The following is a 13,817-nucleotide window of genomic DNA, read 5'->3' on the forward strand; positions in this document are numbered from 1 at the left end:
ACTGGGGGGAACGGTCCCACACACACTGACCCTCACTGGGGGGGGGACGGTCCCACACTCACACTGACCCTCACTGGGGGGGGGACGGTCCCACACACACACGACCCTCACTGGGGGGGACGGTCCCCACACACACACACTGACCCTCACTGGGGGGGGACGACACACACACACACTGACCCTCACTGGGGGGGACGGTCCCACACACACTGACCCTCACTGGGGGGGACGGTCCCACACACACACTGACCCTCACTGGGGGGACGGTCCCCACACACTGACCCTCACTGGTGGGGGACGGTCCCACACACACTGACCCTCAATGGGGGGGACGGTCCCACACACTGACCCTCACTGGGGGGACGGTCCCACACCACACACTGACCCTCACTGGGGGGGGGGACACACACACACACTGACCCTCACTGGGGGGGGACGGTCCCACACACACACTGACCCTCACTGGGGGGGGACGGTCCACACACACACTGACCCTCACTGGGGGGGACGGTCCCACACACACTGACCCTCACTGGGGGGGACGGTCCCACACACACTGACCCTCACTGGGGGGGACGGTCCCACACACACACTGACCCTCACTGGGGGGGACGGTCCCACACACACTGACCCTCACTGGGGGGACGGTCCCACACACACACACTGACCCTCACTGGGGGGACGGGGACACACACACACACTGACCCTCACTGGGGGGGACGGTCCCCACGCACACACTGACCCTCACTGGGGGGGACGGTCCCACACACACACTGACCCTCACTGGGGGGGGTCGGGGGACGGTCCCACACACACACTGACCCTCACTGGGGGGGGGAGACGGGTCCCACACACACACACTGACCCTCACTGGGGGGGGACGGTCCCACACACACACTGACCCTCACTGGGGGGGACGGTCCCACACACACACTGACCCTCACTGGGGGGGACGGTCCCCACACACACACTGACCCTCACTGGGGGGACGGTCCCACACACACACTGACCCTCACTGGGGGGGACGGGTCCCACACACACACTGACCCTCACTGGGGGGGGACGGTCCCACACACACACTGACCCTCACTGGGGGGGACGGTCCCACCACACACACTGACCCTCACTGGGGGGGGACGGTTCCACACACACACTGACCCTCACTGGGGGGGGACGGTCCCACACACACACTGACCCTCACTGGGGGGACGGTCCCACACACACACTGACCCTCACTGGGGGGACGGTCCCACACACACACTGACCCTCACTGGGGGGGACGGTCCCACACACACACTGACCCTCACTGGGGGGACGGTCCCACACACACACTGACCCTCACTGGGGGGGGGACGGTCCCACACACACACTGACCCTCACTGGGGGGGCCGGGTCCCACACACACACTGACCCCTCACTGCGGGGGGACGGTCCCACACACACACTGACCCTCACTGGGGGGGACGGTCCCACTCACACACTGACCCTCACTGGGGGGACGGTCCCACTCACACACTGACCCTCACTGGGGGGGGACGGTCCCACACACACTGACCCTCACTGGGGGGACGGTCCCACACACACACTGACCCTCACTGGGGGGGACGGTCCCACACACACACTGACCCTCACTGGGGGGATGGTCCCACACACACACTGACCCTCACTGGGGGGGGAACGGTCCCCACACACACACTGACCCTCACTGGGGGGACGGTCCCACTCACACACTGACCCTCACTGGGGGGGACGGTCCCACACACACTGACCCTCACTGGGGGGGACGGTCCCACACACACACACTGACCCTCACTGGGTGGGACGGTCCCACACACACACTGACCCTCACTGGGGGGGACGGTCCCACACACACACTGACCCTCACTGGGGGGGGGGGACGGTCCCACACACACACTGACCCTCACTGGGGGGGACGGGTCCCCACACTCACACTGACCCTCACTGGGGGGGACGGTCCCACACGCACACTGACCCTCACTGGGGGGGACGGTCCCACACACACACTGACCCTCACTGGGGGGGACGGTCCCACACACACACTGACCCTCACTGGGGGGGGGACGGTCCCACACTCACACTGACCCTCACTGGGGGGGGACGGTCCCACACTCACACTGACCCTCACTGGGGGGGGGGGACGGTCCCACACTCACACTGACCCTCACTGGGGGGGACGGTCCCACACACACACTGACCCTCACTGGGGGGGGGGGACGGTCCCACACACACACTGACCCCTCACTGGGGGGGACGGTCCCACACTCACACTGACCCTCACTGGGGGGGACGGTCCCACACTCACACTCTGACCCTCACTGGGGGGGGGACGGTCCCACACTCACACACTGACCCTCACTGGGGGACGGTCCCACACTCACACTCTGGACCCTCACTGGGGGGGACGGTCCCACACTCACACACTGACCCTCACTGGGGGACGGTCCCACACACACACTGACCCTCACTGGGGGGGGGGGGGACGGTCCCCACACTCACACTGACCCTCACTGGGGGGGACGGTCCCACACTCACACTCTGACCCTCACTGGGGGGGGGACGGTCCCACTCACACTGACCCTCACTGGGGGGGACGGTCCCACACTCACACTCTGACCCTCACTGGGGGGGACGGTCCCACACTCACACTCTGACCCTCACTGGGGGGGGGACGGTCCCACACACACTGACCCTCACTGGGGGGGGGGGACGGTCCCACACACACTGACCCTCACTGGGGGGGGACGGTCCCACACACACACTGACCCTCACTGGGGGACGGTTCCACACGCACACTGACCCTCACTGGGGGGGGGACGGTCCCACACACACACTGACCCTCACTGGGGGACGGTTCCACACGCACACTGACCCTCACTGGGGGACGGTCCCACACACACACTGACCCTCACTGGGGGACGGTCCCCACACACACACTGACCCTCACTGGGGGGGGGGACGGTCCCACACACACTGACCCTCACTGGGGGGGGACAGTCCCACTCACACTGACCCTCACTGGGGGGGGGACGGTCCCACACACACACTGACCCTCACTGGGGGACGGTTCCACACGCACACTGACCCTCACTGGGGGGACGGTCCCACACACACACTGACCCTCACTGGGGGGGGGACGGTCCCACACACACTGACCCTCACTGGGGGGGGGACGGTCCCACACACACACTGACCCTCACTGGGGGACGGTTCCACACGCACACTGACCCTCACTGGGGGACGGTCCCACACACACACTGACCCTCACGGGGGGGGGGACGGTCCCACACACACACTGACCCTCACTGGGGGGGACGGTCCCACACACACACTGACCCTCACTGGGGGGGGACGGTCCCACACTCACACTCTGACCCTCACTGGGGGGGGGGGACGGTCCCACACACACACTGACCCTCACTGGGGGGGGGGGGACGGTCCCACACACACACTGACCCTCACTGGGGGGACGGTCCCACACACACACTGACCCTCACTGGGGGGGGACGGTCCCACACACACACTGACCCTCACTGGGGGGGACGGTCCCCACACACACTGACCCTCACTGGGGGGGGACGGTCCCACTCACACTGACCCTCACTGGGGGGGGGGGGACGGTCCCACACACACACTGACCCTCACTGGGGGGGACGGTCCCCACACACACTGACCCTCACTGGGGGACGGTCCCACACACACTGACCCTCACTGGGGGGGGGACGGTCCCACTCACACTGACCCTCACTGGGGGGGGGGGGACGGTCCCACACACACACTGACCCTCACTGGGGGGGGACGGTCCCACACACACTGACCCTCACTGGGGGGACGGTCCCACACACACTGACCCTCCACTGGGGGGGACGGTCCCACACACACTGACCCTCACTGGGGGGGGACGGTCCCACTCACACTGACCCTCACTGGGGGGGGACGGTCCCACACACACACTGACCCTCACTGGGGGGGGACGGTTCCCACACTCACTGACCCTCACTGGGGGGGGGGGGGACGGTCCCACACACACACTGACCCTCACTGGGGGGAACGGTCCCACACACACTGACCCTCACTGGGGGGGACGGGTCCCACACACACTGACCCTCACTGGGGGGGGGGGGGACGGTCCCACACACACACACTGACCCTCACTGGGGGGGGGACGGTCCCACACACACACTGACCCTCACTGGGGGGGGACGGTCCCACACACACACACTGACCCTCACTGGGGGGGACGGTCCCACACACACACTGACCTCACTGGGGGGGACGGTCCCACACACACACTGACCCTCACTGGGGGGGACGGTCCCACACTCACACTGACCCTCACTGGGGGGGACGGTCCCACACACACACTGACCCTCACTGGGGGGGGACGGTCCCACACACACACTGACCCTCACTGGGGGGGACGGTCTCACACACACACTGACCCTCACTGGGGGGGGGACGGTCCCACACACACACTGACCCTCACTGGGGGGGACGGTCCCACACTCACTGACCCTCACTGGGGGGACAGTCCCACACACACACTGACCCTCACTGGGGGGGGACGGTCCCACACACACACTGACCCTCACTGGGGGGGACGGTCCCACACACACTGACCCTCACTGGGGGGGACGGTCCCACACTCACACTGACCCTCACTGGGGGGGACGGTCCCACACACACACTGACCCTCACTGGGGGGGGGGACGGTCTCACACACACACTGACCCTCACTGGGGGGGACGGTCCCACACACACACTGACCCTCACTGGGGGGGGGGGGACGGTCCCACACACACACTGACCCTCACTGGGGGGGGACGGTCCCACACACACACTGACCCTCACTGGGGGGGGACGGTCCCACACACACTGACCCTCACTGGGGGGGACGGTCCCACACACACACTGACCCTCACTGGGGGGGGGGGGGACGGTCCCACACACACACTGACCCTCACTGGGGGGGGACGGTCCCACACACACACTGACCCTCACTGGGGGGGGGACGGTCCCACACACACTGACCCTCACTGGGGGGGACGGTCCCACACACACGCTGACCCTCACTGGGGGGGACGGTCCCACACACACACTGACCCTCACTGGGGGGGGGGGGGACGGTCCCACACACACTGACCCTCACTGGGGGGGGGGGGGACGGTCCCACACACACTGACCCTCACTGGGGGGGGACGGTCCCACACACACACTGACCCTCACTGAGGGGGGGGAACGGTCCCACACTCACACACTGACCCTCACTGAGGGGGGGGGACGGTCCCACACACACTGACCCTCACTGGGGGGGGGACGGTCCCACACACACACTGACCCTCACTGAGGGGGGACGGTCCCACACGCACACTGACCCTCACTGGGGGGACGGTCCCACACACACACTGACCCTCACTGGGGGGGGGACGGTCCCACTCACACTGACCCTCACTGGGGGGGGGGTGGACACACACACACACTGACCCTCACTGGGGGGGGACGGTCCCACACACACGCTGACCCTCACTGGGGGGGACGGTCCCCACACACACTGACCCTCACTGGGGGGGACGGTCCCACACACACTGACCCTCACTGGGGGGGACGGTCCCACACACACACTGACCCTCACTGGGGGGGGGACGGTCCCACACTCACACTGACCCTCACTGGGGGGGGGGACGGTCCCACACACACACTGACCCTCACTGGGGGGGGGACCGGTCCCACACACACGCTGACCCTCACTGGGGGACGGTCCCCACACACACACTGACCCTCACTGGGGGGGACGGTCCCACACACACACTGACCCTCACTGGGGGGACGGTCCCACACACACACTGACCCTCACTGGGGGGAACGGGTCCCACACACACTGACCCTCACTGGGGGGGGACGGTCCCACACACACACTGACCCTCACTGGGGGGAACGGTCCCCACACACACTGACCCTCACTGGGGGGGGGACGGTCCCACACACACACTGACCCTCACTGGGGGGGGGACGGTCCCACACACACACTGACCCTCACTGGGGGGGGGACGGTCCCACACACACACTGACCCTCACTGGGGGGGGGACGGTCCCACACTCACACACTGACCCTCACTGGGGGGGGGACGGTCCCACACACACACTGACCCTCACTGGGGGGGGACGGTCCCACACACACACTGACCCTCACTGGGGGGGGGATGGTCCCACACACACACTGACCCTCACTGGGGGGGGGACGGTCCCACACACACACTGACCCTCACTGGGGGGGACGGTCCCACACACACACTGACCCTCACTGGGGGGGGGGAACGGTCCCACACACACACTGACCCTCACTGGGGGGGGGACGGTCCCACACTCACACTGACCCTCACTGGGGGGGGGACGGGTCCCACACACACACTGACCCTCACTGGGGGGGGGACGGTCCCACACTCACACTGACCCTCACTGGGGGGGCGGTCCCACACACACTGACCCTCACTGGGGAGACGGTCCCACACACACACTGACCCTCACTGGGGGGGGGACGGTCCCACACACACACTGACCCTCACTGGGGGGGGGACGGTCCCACACACACACTGACCCTCACTGGGGGGAACGGGTCACATACACACTGACCCTCACTGGGGGGGACGGTCCCACACACACACTGACCCTCACTGGGGGGGGGACGGTCCCACACACACACTGACCCTCACTGGGGGGACGGTCCCACACACACTGACCCTCACTGGGGGGGACGGTCCCACACACACACTGACCCTCACTGGGGGGGACGGTCCCACACACACTGACCCTCACTGGGGGGGGGACGGTCCCCACACACACACTGACCCTCACTGGGGGGGGGACGGTCCAACACTCACACTGACCCTCACTGGGGGGGACGGTCCCACACACACACTGACCCTCACTGGGGGGGACGGTCCCACACACACTGACCCTCACTGGGGGGGGACGGTCCCACACACACACTGACCCTCACTGGGGGGGGGACGGTCCCACACACACACTGACCCTCACTGGGGGGGACGGTCCCACACACACACACTGACCCTCACTGGGGGGGGGACGGTCCCACACACACACTGACCCTCACTGGGGGGGGGACGGTCCCCACAGTCACACTGACCCTCACTGGGGGGGGACGGTCCCACACACACACTGACCTCACTGGGGGGGGACGGTCTCACACACACACTGACCCTCACTGGGGGGGACGGTCCCACACGCACACTGACCCTCACTGGGGGGGGACGGTCCCACACACACTGACCCTCACTGGGGGGGGACGGTCCCACACACACACTGACCCTCACTGGGGGGAGACGGTCCCACACTCACACTGAACCTCACTGGGGGGGACGGTCCCACACACACACTGACCCTCACTGGGGGGACGGTCCCACACACACGCTGACCCTCACTGGGGGGGACGGTCCACACACACACTGACCCTCACTGGGGGGGGGGGGGGGGACGGTCCCCACACACACTGACCCTCACTGGGGGGGGGGGGGGACGGTCCCACACACACTGACCCTCACTGGGGGGGGACGGTCCCACACACACACTGACCCTCACTGAGGGGGGGGAACGGTCCCACACTCACACACTGACCCTCACTGAGGGGGGGGGACGGTCCCACACACACTGACCCTCACTGGGGGGGGACGGTCCCACACACACACTGACCCTCACTGGGGGGGACGGTCCCACACACACTGACCCTCACTGGGGGGGGACGGTCCCACCACACACTGACCCTCACTGGGGGGGACGGTCCCACACTCACACTGACCCTCACTGGGGGGGGGACGGTCCCACACACACTGACCCTCACTGGGGGGGGGACGGTCCCACACACACACTGACCCTCACTGGGGGGGACGGTCCCCACACACACTGACCCTCACTGGGGGGGACGGTCCCACACACACTGACCCTCACTGGGGGGGACGGTCCCCACACTCACACTGACCCTCACTGAGGGGGGGGACGGTCCCACACTCCACACTGACCCTCACTGAGGGGGGGGACGGTCCCACACACACTGACCCTCACTGGGGGGGGACGGTCCCACACACACACTGACCCTCACTGGGGGGGACGGTCCCACACACCACTGACCCTCACTGGGGGGGACGGTCCCACACACACTGACCCTCACTGGGGGGGGACGGTCCCACACACACTGACCCTCACTGGGGGGGGGACGGTCCCACACACACACGCTGACCCTCACTGGGGGACGGTCCCACACACACGCTGACCCTCACTGGGGGACGGTCCCACACACACACTGACCCTCACTGGGGGGGACGGTCCCACACACACACTGACCCTCACTGGGGGGACGGTCCCACACACACACTGACCCTCACTGGGGGGAACGGTCCCACACACACTGACCCTCACTGGGGGGGGACGGTCCCCCACACACACACTGACCCTCACTGGGGGGGGGACGGTCCCACACACACACTGACCCTCACTGGGGGGGGGACGGTCCCACACACACACTGACCCTCACTGGGGGGGGGACGGTCCCACACACACACTGACCCTCACTGGGGGGGACGGTCCCACACACACACTGACCCTCACTGGGGGGAACGGTCCCACACACACTGACCCTCACTGGGGGGGGACGGTCCCACACACACACTGACCCTCACTGGGGGGGGGATGGTCCCACACACACACTGACCCTCACTGGGGGGGGGACGGTCCCACACACACACTGACCCTCACTGGGGGGGGACGGTCCCACACACACACTGACCCTCACTGGGGGGGGGGACGGTCCCCACACACACACTGACCCTCACTGGGGGGGGACGGTCCCACACTCACACTGACCCTCACTGGGGGGGGGACGGTCCCACACACACACTGACCCTCACTGGGGGGGGGACGGTCCCACACTCACACTGACCCTCACTGGGGGGGGACGGTCCCACACACACACTGACCCTCACTGGGGGGGACGGTCCCACACACACTGACCCTCACTGGGGGAGACGGTCCCACACACACACTGACCCTCACTGGGGAGACGGTCCCACACACACTGACCCTCACTGGGGGGAACGGTCCCACACACACACTGACCCTCACTGGGGGGGGGACGGTCCCACACACACACTGACCCTCACTGGGGGGGGGACGGTCCCACACACACACTGACCCTCACTGGGGGGGGGGACGGTCCCACACACACTGACCCTCACTGGGGGGGGGGACGGTCCCACACACACACTGACCCTCACTGGGGGGGACGGTCCCACACACACTGACCCTCACTGGGGGGGGACGGTCCCACACACACTGACCCTCACTGGGGGGAACGGGTCACATACACACTGACCCTCACTGGGGGGGACGGTCCCACACACACACTGACCCTCACTGGGGGGGGGACGGTCCCACACACACACTGACCCTCACTGGGGGGACGGTCCCACACACACTGACCCTCACTGGGGGGGACGGTCCCACACACACACTGACCCTCACTGGGGGGGGGACGGTCCCACACACACACTGACCCTCACTGGGGGGGACGGTCCCACACACACTGACCCTCACTGGGGGGGGGACGGTCCCACACACACACTGACCCTCACTGGGGGGGACGGTCCCACACACACACTGACCCTCACTGGGGGGGGGACGGTCCAACACTCACACTGACCCTCACTGGGGGGGACGGTCCCACACACACACTGACCCTCACTGGGGGGGACGGTCCCACACACACTGACCCTCACTGGGGGGGACGGTCCCACACACACACTGACCCTCACTGGGGGGGGGACGGTCCCACACACACACTGACCCTCACTGGGGGGGACGGTCCCACACACACACACTGACCCTCACTGGGGGGGGGACGGTCCCACACACACACTGACCCTCACTGGGGGGGACGGTCCCACACACACACTGACCCTCACTGGGGGGGACGGTCTCACACACACACTGACCCTCACTGGGGGGGGACGGTCCCACACGCACACTGACCCTCACTGGGGGGGACGGTCCCACACACACTGACCCTCACTGGGGGGGGACGGTCCCACACACACACTGACCCTCACTGGGGGGAGACGGTCCCACACTCACACTGAACCTCACTGGGGGGGACGGTCCCACACACACACTGACCCTCACTGGGGGGGACGGTCCCACACACACACTGACCCTCACTGGGGGGGACGGTCCCACACACACTGACCCTCACTGGGGGGGACGGTCCCACACACACACTGACCCTCACTGGGGGGGACGGTCCCACACACACACTGACCCTCACTGGGGGGGGGGACGGTCCCACACACACTGACCCTCACTGGGGGGACGGTCCCACACACACACTGACCCTCACTGGGGGGGACGGTCCCACACACACACTGACCCTCACTGGGGGGGGGACGGTCCCACACACACTGACCCTCACTGGGGGGGACGGTCCCACACACACACTGACCCTCACTGGGGGGGACGGTCCCACACACACACTGACCCTCACTGGGGGGACGGTCCCACACACACACTGACCCTCACTGGGGGGGGGACGGTCCCACACACACTGACCCTCACTGGGTGGGACGGTCCCACACACACACTGACCCTCACTGGGGGGGACGGTCCCACACACACACTGACCCTCACTGGGGGGGGGGACGGTCCCACACACACTGACCCTCACTGGGGGGGACGGTCCCACACACACACTGACCCTCACTGGGGGGACGGTCCCACACACACACTGACCCTCACTGGGGGGGACGGTCCCACACGTACACACTGACCCTCACTGGGGGGGGGACGGTCCCACACACACTGACCCTCACTGGGGGGGGGGACGGTCCCACACACACACTGACCCTCACTGGGGGGGACGGTCCCACACACACACTGACCCTCACTGGGGGGGACGGTCCCACACACACACTGACCCTCACTGGGGGGGGACGATCCCACACACACACTGACCCTCACTGAGGGGGGACGGTCCCACACACACACTGACCCTCACTGGGGGGGGACGGTCCCACACACACACTGACCCTCACTGGGGGGGGGACGGTCCCACACACACACTGACCCTCACTGGGGGGGGGACGGTCCCACACACACACTGACCCTCACTGAGGGGGACGGTCCCACACACACTGACCCTCACTGGGGGGGGACGGTCCCACACACACACTGACCCTCACTGGGGGGGGGACGGTCCCACACTCACACTCTGACCCTCACTGGGGGGGGACGGTCCCACTCACACACTGACCCTCACTGGGGGGGACGGTCTCACACACACACTGACCCTCACTGGGGGGGGGGGACGGTCCCACACACACACTGACCCTCACTGGGGGGGACGGTCCCACACACACACTGACCCTCACTGGGGGGGGACGGTCCCACACGCACACTGACCCTCACTGGGGGGGGGACGGTCCCACACACACACTCTGACCCTCACTGGGGGGGGGACGGTCCCACTCACACTGACCCTCACTGGGGGGGACGGTCCCACACTCACACTGACCCTCACTGGGGGGGGGGACGGTCCCACACACACACTGACCCTCACTGGGGGGGACGGTCCCACACACACTGACCCTCACTGGGGGGGGGAGACGGTCCCACACACACACACTGACCCTCACTGGGGGGGGACGGTCCCACACGCACACTGACCCTCACTGGGGGGGACGGTCCCACACACACACTGACCCTCACTGGGGGGGACGGTCCCACACACACACTGACCCTCACTGGTGGGGACGGGTCCCACACACACTGACCCTCACTGGGGGGGACGGTCCCACACGCACACTGACCCTCACTGGGGGGGACGGTCCCACACACACACTGATCCTCACTGGGTGGGACGGTCCCACACACACACTGACCCTCACTGGGAGGGGACGATCCCACACACACACTGACCCTCACTGGGGGGGGACGGTCCCACACTCACACTGACCCTCACTGGGGGGATGGTCCCACACACACACTGACCCTCACTGGGGGGGACGGTCCCACACACACACTGACCCTCACTGGGGGGGACGGTCCCACACACACACTGACCCTCACTGGGGGGAGACGGTCCCACACACACACTGACCCTCACTGGGGGGGATGGTCCCACACACTCAGACTGACCCTCACTGGGGGGGACGGTCCCACACACACACTGACCCTCACTGGGGGGAGACGGTCCCACACACACACTGACCCTCACTGGGGGGGACGGTCCCACACACACACACTGACCCTCACTGGGGGGACGGTCCCACACACACACACACACACACACACACACACACACACACACACACACACACACACACACACACACACACACACACACACACACACACACACCTCCCTACCTGTGTATCCTGGTTTGCAGTTACATAGCACCTGCCTCGTCCTGCTGTCCTGGTAACAGGAGTTGGCAAAGTTGCGGCCGCTGCCCAGCACTTCAGGACAGGGGCACGGTCGGCATTGTTCACCCGAACCAAGCAGCGGGTTCCCGTAGTAACCTTCAGCACATCTACAGCGGGTGATGGGAAACAGCATCAGTATCGTCGTTTCAAGATCTGGCATTGGGGATAGCTGGGCACAAGCAGGTCAGAGTGTCAGGGATCAAATGCGTAAAAATGTGGGTTCAGGGAGTCAGGAGTTCTGGGATAGGGCTCTGTCACTGTGTTGCTGCACCCACAGACAGCGCTCCCACAGCGCTCAGCTTGTCACTGCTGGTAATGATTTAAAATCCCCTCCCCACACCTTTTCCTTTTCGATGACCTGCCAACCACAGCTGATGAGCCCCACCTGCCCAAAGCGACTGGTTTTAAGTAACCCGCCTTTGCCCCTTCTCCCATCAGTAGAAATGGTTCCGCTGGGCTTAGTAGCTAAACCACACATGAAAGCCAGGAGCTGGACCTGGTTATCAGAGGCTATTTGAGACGCACGCCATTGGGAGCATTTAATAGATGGGGGGGAGCTTATCCCCATTACCACCCCCGGTTATAACAACCAGGATCAGGCATCTAGAGAGGAATAGAGAGTCAATGTTTCAGGCCAAAACCCTGGCATAGGTTAATTCAGGCCAAAACCCTGGCATGGGTTAATTCAGGCCAATACCCTGGCATGGGTTAATTCAGGCCAAAACCCTGGCATAGGTTAATTCAGGCCAATACCCTGGCATAGGTTAATTCAGGCCAAAACCCTGGCATGGGTTAATTCAGGCCAATACCCTGGCATGGGTTAATTCAGGCCAAAACCCTGGCATGGGTTAATTCAGGCCAATACCCTGGCATGGGTTAATTCAGGCCAAAACCCTGGCATGGGTTAATTCAGGCCAATACCCTGGCATAGGTTAATTTAGGTCAATACCCTGGCATAGGTTAATTCAGGCCAAAACCCTGGCATGGGTTAATTCAGGCCAATACCCTGGCATAGGTTAATTCAGGCCAATACCCTGGCATGGGTTAATTCAGGCCAAAACCCTGGCATGGGTTAATTCAGGCCAATACCCTGGCATGGGTTAATTCAGGCCAAAACCCTGGCATGGGTTAATTCAGGCCAAAACCCTGGCATAGGTTAATTCAGGCCAATACCCTGGCATAAGTTAATTCAGGCCAAAACCCTGGCATGGGTTAATTCAGGCCAAAACCCTGGCATAGGTTAATTTATGCCAATACCCTGGCATGGGTTAATTCAGGCAAAACCCTGGCATGGGTTAATTCAGGCTCTAGAACAAG

The 13,817-nt window shown here is 65.6% G+C and overlaps 1 protein-coding gene across 1 annotated transcript in view; it reads right to left on the reverse strand.

The window, feature by feature from the left end:
- The window catches only part of lamb2 (laminin, beta 2 (laminin S)), a gene marked incomplete at its 5' end in the record, with an annotated part of 243,025 nt that overhangs the window by 53,172 nt on the left and 176,036 nt on the right, over positions 1-13,817 (reverse strand). The window contains 1 exon segment of the mRNA XM_073072944.1: positions 12,444-12,607. Coding sequence (XP_072929045.1) covers positions 12,444-12,607 — 164 coding nt within the window.

This window comes from Hemitrygon akajei, chromosome 19, assembly GCF_048418815.1.
Source record: "Hemitrygon akajei chromosome 19, sHemAka1.3, whole genome shotgun sequence".
NCBI lineage: Eukaryota > Metazoa > Chordata > Chondrichthyes > Myliobatiformes > Dasyatidae > Hemitrygon > Hemitrygon akajei.